The following is a 17,513-nucleotide window of genomic DNA, read 5'->3' on the forward strand; positions in this document are numbered from 1 at the left end:
ATTTTAGAAAATGTTTTAATTGAGCGGCTGAACTTATGACATTTATTTAACCTGTACTAAAATATACTTAAGATAATGTTTTGAAAAATAACTTTTTATTTTATATCACAGAATTTTGAATATGATGTAATTTCCCCTAGATTTTGATTACATGGTTTTACTTATTTTCTCTCGCCAATCTCATTAGACTCTCTTTTATAATAAAACTAGATCACATTTTATAGTGAATTTCAAGGTTAAAAATCCAAATCATGAATGTTGATGTATAGAGGTAATATGAATATTTTAAATCATGTTCTCGACGGAGATTAGAGACGCGTTAGCCACAACCGCCTCGATTTGCACGGTTTTGCAATTTTTAGCCGGCGTGTAAGTAAAAATACAAGCCTGCAACAGACTTACTCTCATGAAGAAAATTTTAAAATATAGTTGTATAATTTATTGTCATAATCATGTACAATAAGATCCCAAATTATAATCATATAACTTCATAAAACTTTTTTTTGATAGTGATAAGAAAGTATCTAAAAAAATAAGCGTTAATTCTCTTTTGTTACACCCAACAAATTCTATTGTCTTACAATGAAAAAAGAAAGTTACAAAAGTATGTTTTAGGCTAGTATGCAGAAAAATCATTAAAAATGGCAGTACAGGAAATAGTTCAATCTTGGCATTTGTAACATGTTATACATCGTAAGTGTTATACTTTTTTGATTTTAAAAACAGTTTATTGCTAACAGATGTTAATTTCCCTTAATGATTATTCATTTGATCCTCATATCACTGCTTAATTTATGAACATTTTAATGACTCTTAAACATTTACTTAACGTTTATTATTGGAGTCAAGTTGTTGTATAATATGTTACAGATGTGTCTTGTGGATGAGATACGGTATGCTTATTGGAGATCGATTTATATTGTTAGTGAATGTTTTTGGCTCCATACTCCAAGCATCTTATGTTTACGTATTTATTTTGTATAGTGTACAAAAATTTAAACCAATAAAACAAGTGATTGCAGCGACTTGCTTCCTTGGAGTTGTGTACTTTTATAGTTTTTACGAGGAAGACAGAGCATTAGCTGCAAAATATGTTGGTTTCCTTAGTTGTATATTAACAGTATTATTTTTTGCATCTCCATTAATGATGTTGGTAAGTCTCCTAATTTTTTCAGTTTGTAATAATTGCTTGGCTTGAAGAAGAGATAATGGAATAAAATATTTTTTAGGCACATGTGATAAGAGTTAAAAGTACAGAAAGTTTACCATTTCCCATTATCATGGCTTCTTTAATAGTTTCTTGTCAGTGGTTTGCATATGGTTGCCTTCTTAATGATCGATTCATACAAATACCAAATTTTTTAGGCTGTGTATTATCTGCATTTCAACTTTGCTTCTTTTTAGTTTATCATAACGATCAATCTAATGAGACTTACTTGATATAATAGTAAAAAATATATGTCACATATTATGTACTGTAAACAAATAAATATATTTTTTAATATATTAATCATAAATTAAAATACATGATTTGTACTCTCAAAGAGAAGTATATTTTTGAAATAATTAATCTACTTCTTAATTGAAAGAAAACACTATTTATTCTTCAAATTTGATTCTTCCCGCTAAAAACTGCTGCTATGTGGTTTCTTAAACACTTCTGTTGGCACTATAAAATTCCCTAAATGTCAGAATAAGAACTGATAAATACACAATTTATAAAAATACAACAATGGCATTAAATAATATCTTATTTCTAAAAACAAACGAATTACATAATAGATTTATAACAAAAACTATTTTCCATGTATTAAACCTACAAATTACTTTTCCTTTCTACTTCTAGCAAATCTATAAATTACTTTACTTTTCTTACTTTTCCAACGTATATTAATTGATACTTCGAGCATATATCATTATACTTTTTACATTTTGTTAATATAAAAATATAAAATATTCAAAAACAAACAACTTCATAATGTTTAAAAACCACATTAGTGCTTCATTTGAACTCCGTATTAGTCATACATCTGTTCCAAATATACCAATACAAATATTGTTTAACTGCTGAAAAATTACTACCCATATTCTAAAAAATCTTTCTCGCATTCTGCTGTTATAATATCGTTCAAGATAATCGATTTTCTTTTAAAAATGCTGCTTTAAAGGCGGAAGTTGACGAAGCGAATATATTGGTGAGACGTATTGGCGGAGTTCCGGGGCGGACCGGTTGGCAGCACTGGCAGAGGTGGTCTCGAGAAGAGAGAAAGAGGTGCGGTGTTGCGTGACTGACTGCGAGTCCGAGCGTGTGTGTTTGTTGTGTTGTACGAGGAACAAATTTCTACTTCTCTTATTTGGGAAGAAAACGAGGAAAACAAAAAAAAAAAAAGGAAAATAGGGAAAACCGTTTCGCTTGATCTTTGTTTTTGAGGGAAAGAGACCGCACGTTTGGAAGAGAAAAGAATCATGTCGTCGTACATCCAGGTTGCCGAGGACGAAGGCGATGAGCCGATTGAATTGCCGACTGAGGACGATAGCACACTTTTATTGACTACTGTAACCGCCCAGTTCCCCGGGACATGTGGCCTGAAATATCGGAATCCAGAATCTCGGACGATGCGCGGCATTCGTCTCGTTGACGGGCGTCTTCATCCACCGGAAAATGGATGGGGCAAGGCGATTTACTTCTGTGTTTTTCCAAAAGGTGCTTATTTCACTATGAATCGTTGCTTTTTCGATCGCCCTCTCTCTTTCTCTCTCGCTCTCTTGATATATATATATATATATATCTTTTTCTCCCCTATTTCCTCCCCTCCTTCTCCCCACTCCTTTCCAAAAATGTACTAACGCTACACGAATCAAGATCAACTATATGTATATAGCATGCTTTTGCATATACTGGAGGAACAGAAATATTAATACACACATAGATTGTTTTAGAAAATTTTTGTATGAATTTTTAAAACTGTAATTAGATTATGGATTTTTATGTAAATTTTTGTATTTTTGGGAATGTAATTGGAAAGGTAGAATCTCGTAAATGTAGAAAATTGATTTACTTTTCAAATATTGTAGAAAGCACTGTGATTTAGATGTTCTATATATATTTCCATTTTATATGCATTTTGTACAATCTTGCAGTTTCAAATTTATAAATGCATAAAAATCCGCAGTCTTGTAATTTTGCAATGATTGTAATCTTTTTTTGTAAAATGTAAGAAGTAGGGGTTGAGAATTATTATGATATCAGTTTTGACTCTTGAAATATTATTTCATAAAATTTTCATGCAAATTTCAAGAAAAATTGTTACATGTAACTTAAATTTTTACTTTGGTTATGATTCTTATAAGGGTTTCGTATTGTTTTTAAATGATTTTTTTTGTTCTACGTAGTCTTTTGGTTCTAAATCTGATCTAGTATCAATTCTTTTATTGATTTTATGATTTTCGAAATTTTATGTTTCGATAAAAGTAGTTTGTGGAATATATATTATTATTTATCTTTATGTACTACTTATTATGATGTATATTTAAGATTTAAATTTGAAAGTTATGTTTTGCAGATTTTGTATGGGATTTTATAACTAAATTTAATATGTGTTAGTATTTCTGATCATCACTATATATTGATTAATGTGAAACTTAAAAGTTTCTTAAACTTATGAATTGTTTATAACAAATTGAAGCTTTTTTTAATTCTTGTGAGTTTAGTAATATTATTGTTGCTAATACTTGATCTTGAATAATTCATGTTGTTCTTATTATGATTATTAAATTGCAGATGTTTATGAAAATTTATGTTTTTGTGAATGTAACTAAGTAAAGTTGTTTCAGCTACTAGCTTGAATATTAAATATACTTGTTCAGATTACACAAAATGCATGCTATGTAATTTTATATTTAAATTTCCCATAAATGCATAAACATCCATAGTTTAATGGTCATTTTACTCATATACTTGTCTTTTTCGAAGTCCAGTACATATGTTTGTGTTTGTTATATTTTGAGCTTTCAAATCCATCCTCTCTTCTTTTCCTTTTTTCTTGATTTATATCTTTTTTTTTACTTTTTTTCAAGAACGTAGAACTTCACCTTTTTGCATATTGCATAATTTTTTTATTAATCCTCTGATTCCCATAACTCAGACTAGGATACAATATGGAAAATATTTGTTAATTTCTATCTCTATAAATATATTTTAGTATATATATATAAAATTCCCTTTTTCCATTATTTAATGTAAACAGCAAACGCAAAAAATAGAACGAGATAATACAAATAATGAAATCCTGGAATTGCAATATTAATTCTACATTTCATATGTATATAAAAATTCAAGTATCAAAAAGCTAGTATTTTTATATAAATTTATTATGCATATTACATACTGTATATTTGTTTTGATATTGCAATACTGTAACTGATCAAGTAATACAAAACACATTTTCTCTACAAAAACAAGAAAAATCAAATTTATCAAAGCAGCCATTAGAGTTCATTAGTATCTATAAAGTATCGATTTGCTTATGTTGTAAAGCAGTTGGAGGTAAATATGGGAATTGGAGGGTCAAATACTTCTATTTATTTCTAAATAGTTTAAAAAATTAGTTTCTTATTAACTTTGATCATTTACTACATCTAGTGATATTAATGTAAGCATATGCTAATATTCAACTGAATGAATGAACATTCACAGACCTGGATCATAAATATGTTAGCATTATATTCTTAACTCATATTATTAATAACGTCTATAAATATCTATATATTTATAGCTAAAGTTTGTTTACATCTATGTGAGTCTGTGTATAATATATATAATATATAAAATTATACATAGATGTGAACCTGAATGTTTAATATAATGTATTTTGCGCGCGCGCATGCGCGCACGCACGCACACACACACACACACACACACCCATAGTCACATACGTATACAGTATGACAAATTTTTTATATTTTTTGAAAAGTAGTTATTTGTACTGGATTTCCATACTTCCGTTTTTTTATTATTATTTTTATTACAGTTGCATTTATTTTTTCTCTCTTTCTTAAATTATATATATACATGTAGAATCTTGTGATATGACAAACTTTTTTCGGATGAAGTTCTAGTAAAATGAAAAAAAGTTAGTAGACATGAACACTTATATCTTTTCAGAGAACAAACGTAAATCTGATGACAATTTGGAAAATTCCACAGCTAAGACTAAAAGAATGGAAACAAAGTTGCGTTGCACAGACTTGATCGTACTTGGTTTACCATGGAAAACAACCGAGCAGAACTTGCGAGAGTATTTTGAAACATTTGGCGAAGTACTCATGGCACAAGTGAGTTTCTCAATTTTTTTCTTTCACCTTTTTTTTCTGTTCTTATTTAAATATTCCTGAAGAATGTGAAAAAAAAGGGTATTAAAAGTAGTTCAGTATCGAATAGTGAATTAAAATCTTGAAAATAATTATAGATTAAAATTTCATTTCAATCTAAATTTTGTTGTAGGTTAAAAAAGATGCAAAGTCGGGACAGAGCAAAGGATTTGGCTTTATTAGATTTGGAAGTTATGAGTCTCAATTAAGGTGTCTTGCCCAACGACATATGATTGATGGGCGATGGTGTGATGTCAAGGTTCCCAATAGTAAGGTAAGAGCATCATTATGTTCATTGAAAAAGATTAATTGTTTCTTCATGTATCTGCAAGTAGCTATGAAATGTTTAATTATTTAACAATTATTTAAGATCTTAATACATATATGTAGGATATTTGCATGCGAATCGTAGATCTGTACCCGCGTTTCGTACTATCCAATTTATCATGTACCAATAATGTAACTTTCTGATAAATAATTATTCACAAAAATTAATATATTCATTTATTTCTCTATGAAATAATGCAAATATAAAATAATCTTGTACTATTCCTTTGTTCTTTGAAGTGATTTAGTAAATATAATAAAGTAATGCATATTATAAAAAAGATGTCCCAAAAATTATAAAAGCAAAAAAGTTGTTAATTAAGTAAATAGCAAAATTACTTTCTTGCAATGAAAGACAATATCTGTAGAAGAAAGATTTTTCTATATATATTTTGTATAGATCTATGATGCGCGCTATAAGGTTAGTCGAACTATAAACAACAGTACGAATTATAAAAAAGATAAAAGAATGATTAAGAAGCCTGACTAAGGCACAGACGCGGATGGAATCTAGGTTGAAAAAGTTCTTTTCTCTATTCTGAATCTTTGCACAATGACTATAAGACATATAATTGGTTTCCATTTACAATTTTTGAACGTCATCTTTTATATATATCTCTTGAGGAGAAAGTATACTGTGGTATAAATAGATGAATGTGTAGTCGATTAAGTGGCATATTTATAATGGAAATGTGATATATGTGTGTGAATGCTTTAATGAGTGTAGTACGATGCAAAGTGAGATACTTTAAGAAAGTATGCTTGCGTGCCCTTGTAAATAACATTGGTATGTTTGTGTTCTCTTTAAATAGTGTGGAAATTTCACGAATATGCTATGAGAGCGTACCACTGTCAGACAAATAAATACGGAAATTTGAAAATACATACCCAGTTGATTTATACAGAACTTAGGACAGATTAGTTGCAACATGTAGGACTACTATTTTATGAACTTGATTTCCTAGTGCGAAATTTTCATAAGAATTCTGTGTATTGTGCAGCTGTTAACTTGTTAGAAAAATTTAAACAAAAGTATCATTGCATCTATGGGACGAGATTTAGAGAGATCGATCTTTTTTCGTGTTAAAACGTATGTTATGCACTGGGAGTGATTTTTAAATGATAAAATAGTCGAGAACTGGTTAAATGTGTAACTTTTTGAAAATGATAAATATTGTAATGGGTATGGTTTGCGTGACAGTGTGTGCAATCAAAGGTGTGTAATGTAACAAATTGTTATAATCTTTTGAAGTGATCATTGAATTTTGCGAAGAGAACTTCCAGGTCATGATTAGATTTAACTTACATAAAACGTCAACAAATATAGAATCATTCAGTATATGGTGTCTTTGACAATCGATTTAATATAATACTTGTAAAATGGTATTGATAACGATACGAACAAATAGAGTGTACAGATAGTGAATGAAAGACGCGTGATGTCTAAAAGTCGTGCCGTTCTTATTACTATAAAAGATCTTCTATTAGCGCGTGTTACGATGATAGTTTGAAACTTTATAATTGGTATGTGGTATGACATGTTGAAACAAAAAGAAACCTAAGAGAAATAAAACAAAGGAAAAAATATAGAAAAAAAAGTATGTTAATGAGTGAGAGTGCGTATATGTGTGTGATTCAATCAATTATAATAGATAAAAATTGTATGTGATTGTCGAGGGCTGGTGTATCTGGTTGCAGAATATTGATGGCTTAATGATGGCTCGTCAGTATGATACGAGCAAACACAATGAATGCTACCGCCCTATACCGGTTCATACGCCGAGTAGTCGACGGGTACCTGTGGCGAAACCGTATATCAACTTAAATACATCCGAAGCTGCTAATACACCTAGGTACGATTCGGAGTACGATTATAAAACAACGCATTATCCGTCGTACCCTCCCAATTATCCATACGATGATAACAATAAGTACAAGTACGAGGGCCAGAACTATAATGCGTATGAGAAACCGAGTTACCCATCCTATGAGGATCCTGGGTACGACACACGTAATTACATGGTCCAGCATACAACCGCAGCAGCTCCGAATCCCAGCGCCGCATATCCGTCCGACACGGAGTATACAAGATACACCAACTACGAAGGACGTGCTGTGTACCCGGTCATGGAAAATCCGGACTACACGGAGAAAGCCAGATATAATTATGGTTACGATCGAAACTATTATGACGCGGACGGTCGTTACGCATCCACGGACTGTAGATACGCACTGGATGTCAGATATCCAGATACCAGACACGCGGACAATCGAATTCCAGCTGATAGTAGAGAAGCTGATTGTAGATATCCGGTGGACAATCGTGATATGGATAGAAGATACGCTGTCGATGGTAGGGATCCGGATGGTAGATACGCTGTTGAGAATAGAGAAGTAGACGCCAGATATCCGCCAGATTCGAAGGAAGTAGACGCCAGGTTTACAGATACAACAAGATATCCGGCTAAAGAGAACTATTACGATCGTTATTACAAGCATCGCCCATCGAGGGATCACCATGTCTCGGATACGTCAAGATACTGATGAGTCTTGTTACTATCGTTAAATACATATGTGTCACGCTTCAACGGGAATAGAGATTTTCATAATTGGAGATTGCTTGTAAACGTTCAGTTTATCATTTGTATGAGATACCTTCAAGCGACAAAGAATTTTCACGATATGTGTTCTTTCGTAATTTGTTTTAACTCTTCAATTGCTATTGTACCTCGTATAATATTTTCTCTTTATTGGCCTGTCGGATGGTATCATTTAATTTGTTAATGATATCTGTCACCCAACATTGGTTAGAAATGAATACGAATGATAATTTTGAACATAGATATTTCTCGATGGAAACTAAGTGAAAGAGAATGTATCTCGGTTTAACAAGCGAATCTCTTGAATTTCTGTTTCCTTGAATCCATAAGTAGTCACATGGTATTCGCTATAAAGACGTAAATTACATATATTCCCCTTGATTCGTGATCTCTGTTGCAAATATAAAAAAAAAGAGAAAAAAAGAAAAAAATATGTTATTTACTTTTAGCAATAGCTTTGAATAACTGTCTACATTTTATCATCAAACTATTGTGCTTATTCAGTTTAAGATAATGTAATATATATATATAGCATGAAATTTTACATCGAATATATACAGAGAAAAAGGAAATTGTACAGATTTTATGCATGGATTTTAAAAAGGCCATAGTGCTTAAGTATTATATTATATTTACATATATATATATATTCATGGGGATAAAAAATGTAAATTAACCAGGCGATACCTTTTTTCTCAAATCGTTAATTAGACATGTGTATCAAAAAGATTTTTCTATAAAACTTGATGTTAGTGCAGATTAACATTCTTTTCTCTTCTCTTACTTATTTTTATGTGAAATATTTGAACGTTCAATCAAAGATTTTAATAATTAAGCTAAATAATAAAGTTAGTGTGTACTTGACCATTATTTTTGATAATGATACATTATTGTATGTACATTCATAACAGTAATGTGCACTGTACGCAAGTTTTATTGAATAATATTAAAAGAAAAACAAAAACAAAAAAAATCAAAAAATTACCAAAAATCTGTGAAAATCTGTTGTACATGATTGATTGATTGTGCGTTTGTGCGTAGGAGGGAATGATTCAGCAAGTACCCTGCAAGGTATTCGTGGGACGCTGTACAGAAGACCTAACTGCTGATGATCTGCGCGACTATTTCTCCAAATATGGCGAAGTGACGGACGTGTTCATCCCAAAACCTTTCCGTGCATTTTCATTTGTTACTTTCTTAGATCCCGAGGTAGCCCAGTCCCTATGCGGCGAGGATCACATTATTAAAGGAGTGTCTGTACACGTGTCGAACGCCGCGCCGAAGTCTGAGGGGAACAATAAAAATTTCAATAATCAAGTGAACTCGAACATGCGTAGAGGCGCTCCAGGTCCCGTTGAGAATAACGTGCAGGGAAACTATCAGGGTAACCGATACATGGGCCACTCAGGTAACAATATGGGTCCAAATGGCTGGAATAATCCAGGGAATCGGGGCAATCTGGACATGCCTAACCTTCAAGCATTGGGTATTACCGGGCAAAATAATGGCGGCGGTGGCGGTGGCGGTATGTCAAATCCATTGGCGATGGGAGGGCTGAATTTGTCCGCGTTACCAGTCAACCCGGCTTTGGTCGCAGCTGCACTGAACCAAGCATCTTGGGGTCTGATCGGTAATTTGCAGAATCAGGGAAACGATCAGGGCTATTCGAACCAGCCTGGCCCACCTGGTCAACCACCTTCAGGCAACAATAGTATTGGTAACAGTGGAAACTCTGGCTTTCTCAGTTGGATGAATCAAGGGGGTGGTGATGGTAATACTGGCAATCCTGGAACAGGTGGTCCAGGCCCGAATAATCCAAACGCATCCCAAGGTGCTTGGCAGAATCATCCAGGACAACGTGATCAGAAATCGAACACCTTTCTCAAGTACGAATAAGCTGCGTCGAGGGTCCCAGTATAGTCCTGGAAAGGGCGACGAATCCGTTCCTTTGATCCTGACACACGTTAACTACAAGTGACAAGAGTCTAGGCAAGTGTATGTAGGTACAAAATAATCTTCTTCATTTATATAAAGAACAGAACCAAAGCCTCTATCTCTCAATGGAGGGGAACGGGTTCCATGATTATTCTTTCTGTATGTTCCATTATCTCAGACATACAGAGAGAAATGATATATTTTCTTCCCTTTTTTTCTACTTTTATTCAAATTCAATTTCATTTGATCATGATGATTATATATACATATACATATAAGATAGTGTGCTCCGTGGAGAAAAGCAACAAACAAAATGAAATAACACTTTCTGTCTTTTAGCACGTCACACAAGAAAATGATATGTATTCCTAACTCTACATCTCTGTCTTTTTCTCTTTCTCACTTTCTTACTGGCTTATGGAGAAATTAGCACAATATTCCTTAAGTGCGTGTTTTAGAGAGGACGGATAGCTTCGATCATCTGAACTTGCATACTAATTGTATGATCTCATTTCAAGCGTGCGGTCTAACCAACTCAGTATGTACAGAATGTACTGAAATGACAATGATGAGGATGATGATGCTGCTGATAATTATGGTATGATAATGATCGTGATGATGATATATATGCACATATATAATATATGATGATTGTGGATGTGTTGTAGAAGAACAAGAACGAGATTTATTGTAGCGGAGTACGTATATGTGCTTATGTTTATTTAAAGTTTCGTGCCGTGTGTTTAAATGTGTAATTGAGAATTAAAGGACTTAGTGCGTACACAGAGTCCCATAGAGTTTGTAGAACATGAGATTAAAGATTTCCATAGAGTGAAAATGATCAACTTTGATCTTGATCTTGCTCGCGTGCCAGTGTCATTATACAATGTTACATTAATGCCACTGGTATACTCATTTTAATCGAATCATCAACATAGATCTATTTGAATTTCGCAACTGTGATTTAATTGAGGCAAGATACTAACGGTCATGAGATTAAGAAAGGTCAATAAGAAGATTTAGTTGACAAATTTCATTTTTATTTAAGTAATTGCATAATATGTCCCATAACAAAATAAATTTAGAATTTTATGTAAAAAGAACATTGAAATTGGAGTGCATTTACCTTACGTTATAAAAATGAAGTTTAGTCTTTGCTGCTTGGTTCTTTTTTCTTTTTCTCTTCTCTTTTTTTTCTAACTTACTTCCTCGTAGTCTTTATTACAAGTAAATTGTGAGTGTATAAATATATATATATTCTCGATGTTGAATTTATCTTCTTAATCAAGCAGATGAAGTTTCAAGGGGCCGTCTATTCATTTCGAATGAACAATTTTACGTTGCAACAGCAACATATTTACGATAAGTGTAATGTTCGTTTTTCGTATGAGAAACCGTTGGAATGTATGGAAAAGAATAAGTGTGAAATTGAAGTTGCATACAGATTGATCGCAGCTACCCGATATTTAAAATGCCATTAATTCTTTAAACGTTTTGCCTTAAAAGGAGAGAAAGAACAAAGGGGAAAAAAGGAAAAAGAAAACGTTTCTAGCGCGTGTATACACGAACGATTTATGTGAGAAATGTGTTTTACATTGGGTATGATAGGTGCGTAACAAATATTTCATTGATTGATTGCGTGTGAAAGGTGGCATTTCTAATCTTTCCGATTTCTTATTTTTTTTCTTCTTTCAATTCACTTTAAAGACATATTACAAGCTTTTAATATATTTTTTGCAAGTAAAAAAACAGAAAGTAACAAAATTCTTCGATCGTCTGAAGCAATATAAGCTTACATATTTTACAAATTGAGAGTGGAGTATTTATTTTCTAAAGGTCACGATTAAAAAAAACAATGGGAAAAAATTCACTCGTATTGCATAAATAGTAGCCAATAAACTCTTGCGTAGATAAACTTTTAATGAAGATAGAAAAGAATAACTGCAGTTGAATTATTTTATGGTATTAACAATACGCTGCATTGAAATTAATGTAGGTGGGATATTTCCAGATTAACAATTATGAGTACACATTATTAAGAGGATATAAAAAGGACTTTTGTGAAAGATACATTTCTGTTATCATATCTTTTATGCATGATATTAATTTTAGAATGTTTCGTATTTGACATGCATATAATTTTATTAATTATCATTGAGCAATGCGAGTTTCATCTTAAGAAATATGTATTATTGTTATGAAACCATGTAAATGTTTCTAAGTCATTTAAGCAAAACTCTTTGAACGTGTACTCCTAATTGTAAGATTAAACAAATATTATAACGTAATACGTAAACGTAACGTAAACTCATAAATTCTATAAGTTAGGGCTTTTAAAGGATTTAAAGGATTTTGAGAAGAAAAAAGTATATAAGTTTATAATCTATGTAATTTAATGAATTGTGATTCGATATACTATTTTAGAAAGCTCTAATTTTACCTAGAAACCTATGTAAACTTCCAGTTGCGTAATATTCAGTCAAACTTGCAATTAGCAGTACGTGTTAGCATGATTTGATCAAATATTTGAATAGCCTGGCTCACCGTGCTTCTTAAGAGTGTAAAGAAAAAAAAGAAACGATTTCTTCTATTTTATTAAAAAATCGTTGTTTTTTTCTTATTTTGATTTAACAGATTGAGGAGATTATTATTATAATCGACAATTAGATTGGATTGTTTTACCTCACGTGTCTCTCTGTGTGTGTGTATGGCGGTCGAATGTATTTGTTAATGGTCGTCTAAGAACTACAGGCATGAAAGTTTAATCGAGAAGTGATTTCTTGCTGTTTCACGATCACGAAAGCATATAGATATTACTATATGTGTCTGATGCAAAAAAGATAAACTTAAACAACGTGTTGATAATGATGAGTGAGTACATTGATAAATGTGAGGTGAGCGGTAATTAATTACGAAAAAACAAAAGATGAAAAAAAATATTTTATGGATGGAACACAGTCGTTTATTGAATGCCTGAATATATATATAGATAAATATATATATATAAATATATATACATATATAGATATATATATCTTTATTGAAATCCAGAATGTTTATACATAATGTAAAGAAAACATTGATGGAAAGTGCGTCGAAGTTTATTTATTGACGTCCTGCTGTAAATGATAATCGATATACAAAGACTGTAGTTTAAGACAACTTTTAACAGACATTAGAACCGTTTCTAGCTCATTATTATAGCCGGCTGATCTATTTCAAATCGTTCGCTATTCACCATGAGAAAAATATTTGTTTAATTTCTTCTGTTGAACATCTAACATAAATCTAATCGTGCAATTAATAACGTATATATTGTCCTTCGAGGGTGAAAACAATGCTTTTCTCTCCTTAGAGAGTCATCGCGAAGCGGATTCTTCATCCATATATTTATGAATCAGTTGGACCCAACTGTTGCTCAAAAGATGCCTTGCGGAACGATTTGGAAATGATCTACGACGAGTGTGTAAATAATACGTAAGGAGCATTAATGTCGTTCGTGAACGTTTACGAATTTTGTTGTAGACAGTTCTCTATTGTAAATTAATAATTGAGATTGCGTTTCAAATGAGAATATTGAGAGTGATGATGACCGAATAACATCAAAGTTTTGTCATGTGAGAATGTTATTTTGATAGGTGGCAGAGATTGATTCTTATTACATAAGTTCATTACAGGATGATTAAAAACTATACACTGGCAGTAGTTTATTTATACACTTTTTCAAATTCCTCTGCTGGACCACTTGTTAACCACCTATTTCTGTGTTCGATCAATATCACATCATTTTTGAAAATTATAAGAAAAGATATAATGACAATTTAGTAGATAGCTTATTTTATGTAATTCGTTGTATGTATTATGTGTGTGTGTGTGATATTGCTCGAATTAAGAAGCGTTTCATTTAATCCTGCTTTTTTCAAGCTACTCTCTTTTTCATTTGAGAAAATAGAAGAAAAAATGTGCGCCAACAATTCTTTTATGTGGAATCAACGACAATTATATTCACTTACAACCTCTTATACACGAATTTATTTCAGGCCTGTGATACCTTCTTTAATTATATGCTAATGTATATTGTTACCTGTTACAAGGTGGTTCAGATTACTGGAACCATTCAGGTGACTCTGTAAACATTTTTAGCAGATGATGTGTTGATCTACATGAAAATTACAAGATTTGGGAAAACTGTGCAGTGTGTTATCCAAGTTTGTTGTATCTCTTGACAATCTTCAATGTTTGCAGTGTGAATCTATCATGGAGTAAATATGTCTACATGCTTATATACCAATATATCTTATCTGTGTTCTGTGTTTGATTAAACATTCATAAAAGTTATTAGCAATTTATCATTGTATGTATATTGTAGTACACTACAACATAAATTTGTATCCTTTAACATTTTATGAAAGGCTTTTATAGATTTACAGAATCTTGGAATGTTCTTCCAGTATCAGTAACAAATTAATGAATTTTTGTGCTTGGATAAACAGAAAGCTTTGCTGGAGATATGCTGGAGGAACATTCCACTAGTGATCAAATGAAACCTTGAAGATGGTACTAAGAGATAGAAAAGCTTGCTGTATTGCATCACATTCCAAAAAATCAGTCCCAACCACTTGGACCAGTCTATACACGTATATACTTAATTTCACATGTTACTACTCTGTCAAAGTACAAGAAAAGGAGAGAAGGGAATGAGTGAGTGGTTCTATCGCAGACAATCACACCATGAGTGGAAGCATTTTTGTGAGTTACATAACAGGTTACCGTCCAATCGATGAATGAACTTGATGGTGATGATGATGATGATGATGATGATGATGATAGTGGTGGAGGTGATAGTGGTGATTATATGATGATAGTGATGATGAGGATGTTGAGATGATGATAATGATGAATAATGGTAATGAGGTTGAGGATGAGGATGAGGATGAATATGATAATTATGATGAGGATGATGATGACTGGAAAGTAGACGAGAGGCTAAACTTCGCAACAGGTGATTACGAATTGAAATGTATTACTTACGTACTGTCGGGTTTTGCGTCATTGAAAAATCAACACTCAACTCAAGGTTGAAGTCTCCATTACAAATGACGCTTCCCATTTTCTATAATTCTCGCTACTATTTCGACGCACGGATGATGGGATTACCCAATCCGGTAATTTATTACATTTTTAACATTTGATGGCCTATATATTGGACAAATATTACGAAATATTCATACTTCTTTTTCATTTTTTATATATACATATTTTTTTATTTATTTCTTTTATGGAACAAATTAATCGTTTAAACTAAAATCATTAATTGCTCTTTTTATCTGCTTATATGCGTTATTCACCTTCAGGAATTACTCTTACGATGATATCATTAGCTTGCAAGAATATTTTTAATTAAGTAATTCCTGAAGCTGAAATTCTGACCTCTAATATTTCACGTTCTTAAATATAATAGATAACTTAAAGAAATATGTGTAATATAAAGAGATTGATATAACTTAGTGTCGATTTAAGAAATCACCTGTACAAAATCATCAAATAGCACTAAATATTTTTATAATTTTTCATCTTATAAACGTGTACTAATTGTGATACATTTTTCTTTAGCAGTTTAGATGAATGAATTATTCTCTATAAATTCAAACGGACCGATATATGCTACTTGAATAATGAAAGAATAAAGGAGAAGCATGAACACGTGTTACACAAGTGTTAAGTAGATACAAAAGAAAGGAATGAAATATCATTAAAAAAAAATATGTGATGAAAGTTCATGTTTTGTTGTAAGCTAGTTATCCAATGAATTATTTTTAGATGATAAGTGTTACTGTGCGTAAAAATTAATTCATTGATATTTTTGTTTGTAGAAGTTGTTCATCGATGAACTCAATTAATTATTCAGTGACTGGTTGATGGGAATAATTTGACTTTCAAAGTAGGAATTCTGAAGTATGTACCTTGAACCTTTGCATACCAATGACCATATTTACAGCTGCAAAGTAAAAAGGTGCTCGAGTTTACTTTTTATTTACTGGTTATATTTATAATATTTTAATAAAGTATGTGTAAACTTATATAAATAATATTTATATATAGGAAAACAACCTAATGATAAAATAATGGGAAGTATTACAGTATTTACATAATCGAATTTGGAAACAATGATTGTATAAAGAACTTTCAATAAAGTATATTTTTATTTAAAGCTAAGAATAACTTGCCTTTCCTGTGTCTTTAAATCTATGCATATTTTCTCACATCATGTAAACGTACTATTGATCATTTAATAAAAAATCTCAACATATATATATATATGCATTTACATATATGCCTGTTTTGTATTGTCATAACAGTATGCAATGAAATATTAAGATGTATTATTAAATATTTAATATTCAATAAATAAGCAATATTAATCAACAATCTCCATTTTATTTACAAGTGCATTTGAACAGTGTGTAAAAATATCCTTAATGGCTGTAATAAATGTAAGTATTTTCAAAATATGAAGTAGCTAATGTACAGACAAAAAAGAATAATTAGTACATTTTTATTATGAATCATCCTCCTGTTTTATCAAAACATTCTCAAAATATTTTCGTTTTCTGGTTTTTACATCATATCGTATAATAGTTTCCGCACTATTAGTTTAGCTCCAGGCGATCTTTGTAAAAAAAGAAGTAGCATAAGAATATCATTTTCAACTAAATTAGCTGGAAAGACAATTTTCTCTCTAGTATTACAAACATATTCCTTATAAATGTGGTATATGCATTTCTTGTTTTTGAAGATTGTAGTAGCGTTAGCACAACCCTTTGAATAATCGCTTCAAATTTGGGCAGAATTATGTTGCGCAGAAGAAAGTAAATTTAAACGATTACTAACTTCTAAATTCTAAAATACGTATTTATATAATTGAAAATTAATTTTGCATCTAGAAAAAAAAAACTTTGTATGTATATTTTTTATCATTAGAGTGCGGAATTTTTATGCTTTTCTGGAAATTCGAGGATACAAAAATGTATATAATGCGTAAGATATATGAAATATCCAAAATATAGTATTTGTTATATTTATTATATTTATAAAAATATGAATGTGCATAAAAATATTCGCAGTTAATTCATCATATATCCGTTTCTTCCTAACAAAGAAAATTTTCTGAATAAAGGAAAATTTCGAAAATCGATTTTTGACCAATTTTGCGATGGAAATAAATGCAGCATTGAGTGGGACCAACAATGTGTGTGGTTGATCATAGTGACCAAAGTTTGC

At 31.3% G+C, this 17,513-nt stretch overlaps 2 protein-coding genes across 9 annotated transcripts; both read left to right on the top strand.

Annotated features, from left to right (window-relative positions):
* The first annotated feature begins 160 nt into the window (after positions 1 to 160).
* Positions 161 to 1,517, top strand: LOC122576482 (sugar transporter SWEET1). The gene is made up of 4 exons (XM_043746849.1): positions 161 to 369; positions 616 to 693; positions 871 to 1,153; positions 1,230 to 1,517. The coding sequence occupies exons 1-4, from the start codon at positions 293 to 295 to the stop codon at positions 1,443 to 1,445; spliced, it is 654 nt and encodes a 217-aa protein (XP_043602784.1). The 5' UTR covers positions 161 to 292; the 3' UTR covers positions 1,446 to 1,517.
* A 685-nt stretch (positions 1,518 to 2,202) lies between these two features.
* Positions 2,203 to 16,246, top strand: LOC122576478 (TAR DNA-binding protein 43). Of its 8 annotated transcripts, none has more exons than XR_006319770.1 (6): positions 2,236 to 2,704; positions 5,165 to 5,334; positions 5,504 to 5,644; positions 9,339 to 10,296; positions 15,846 to 16,021; positions 16,106 to 16,246. XR_006319770.1 is itself a non-coding variant. In XM_043746841.1 (5 exons), the coding sequence occupies exons 1-5, from the start codon at positions 2,467 to 2,469 to the stop codon at positions 10,191 to 10,193; spliced, it is 1,326 nt and encodes a 441-aa protein (XP_043602776.1). In that variant the 5' UTR covers positions 2,234 to 2,466; the 3' UTR covers positions 10,194 to 13,924. The 8 variants fall into 8 exon arrangements, 4 of the variants coding, with proteins under 4 accessions (XP_043602774.1, XP_043602775.1, XP_043602776.1 ...); XR_006319771.1 differs by having other exon boundaries at positions 15,849 to 16,021; XR_006319772.1 differs by having other exon boundaries at positions 9,339 to 10,286.
* The last annotated feature ends 1,267 nt before the right edge of the window (positions 16,247 to 17,513 follow it).

The sequence above is a fragment of the Bombus pyrosoma genome, linkage group LG16, assembly GCF_014825855.1.
Source record: "Bombus pyrosoma isolate SC7728 linkage group LG16, ASM1482585v1, whole genome shotgun sequence".
NCBI lineage: Eukaryota > Metazoa > Arthropoda > Insecta > Hymenoptera > Apidae > Bombus > Bombus pyrosoma.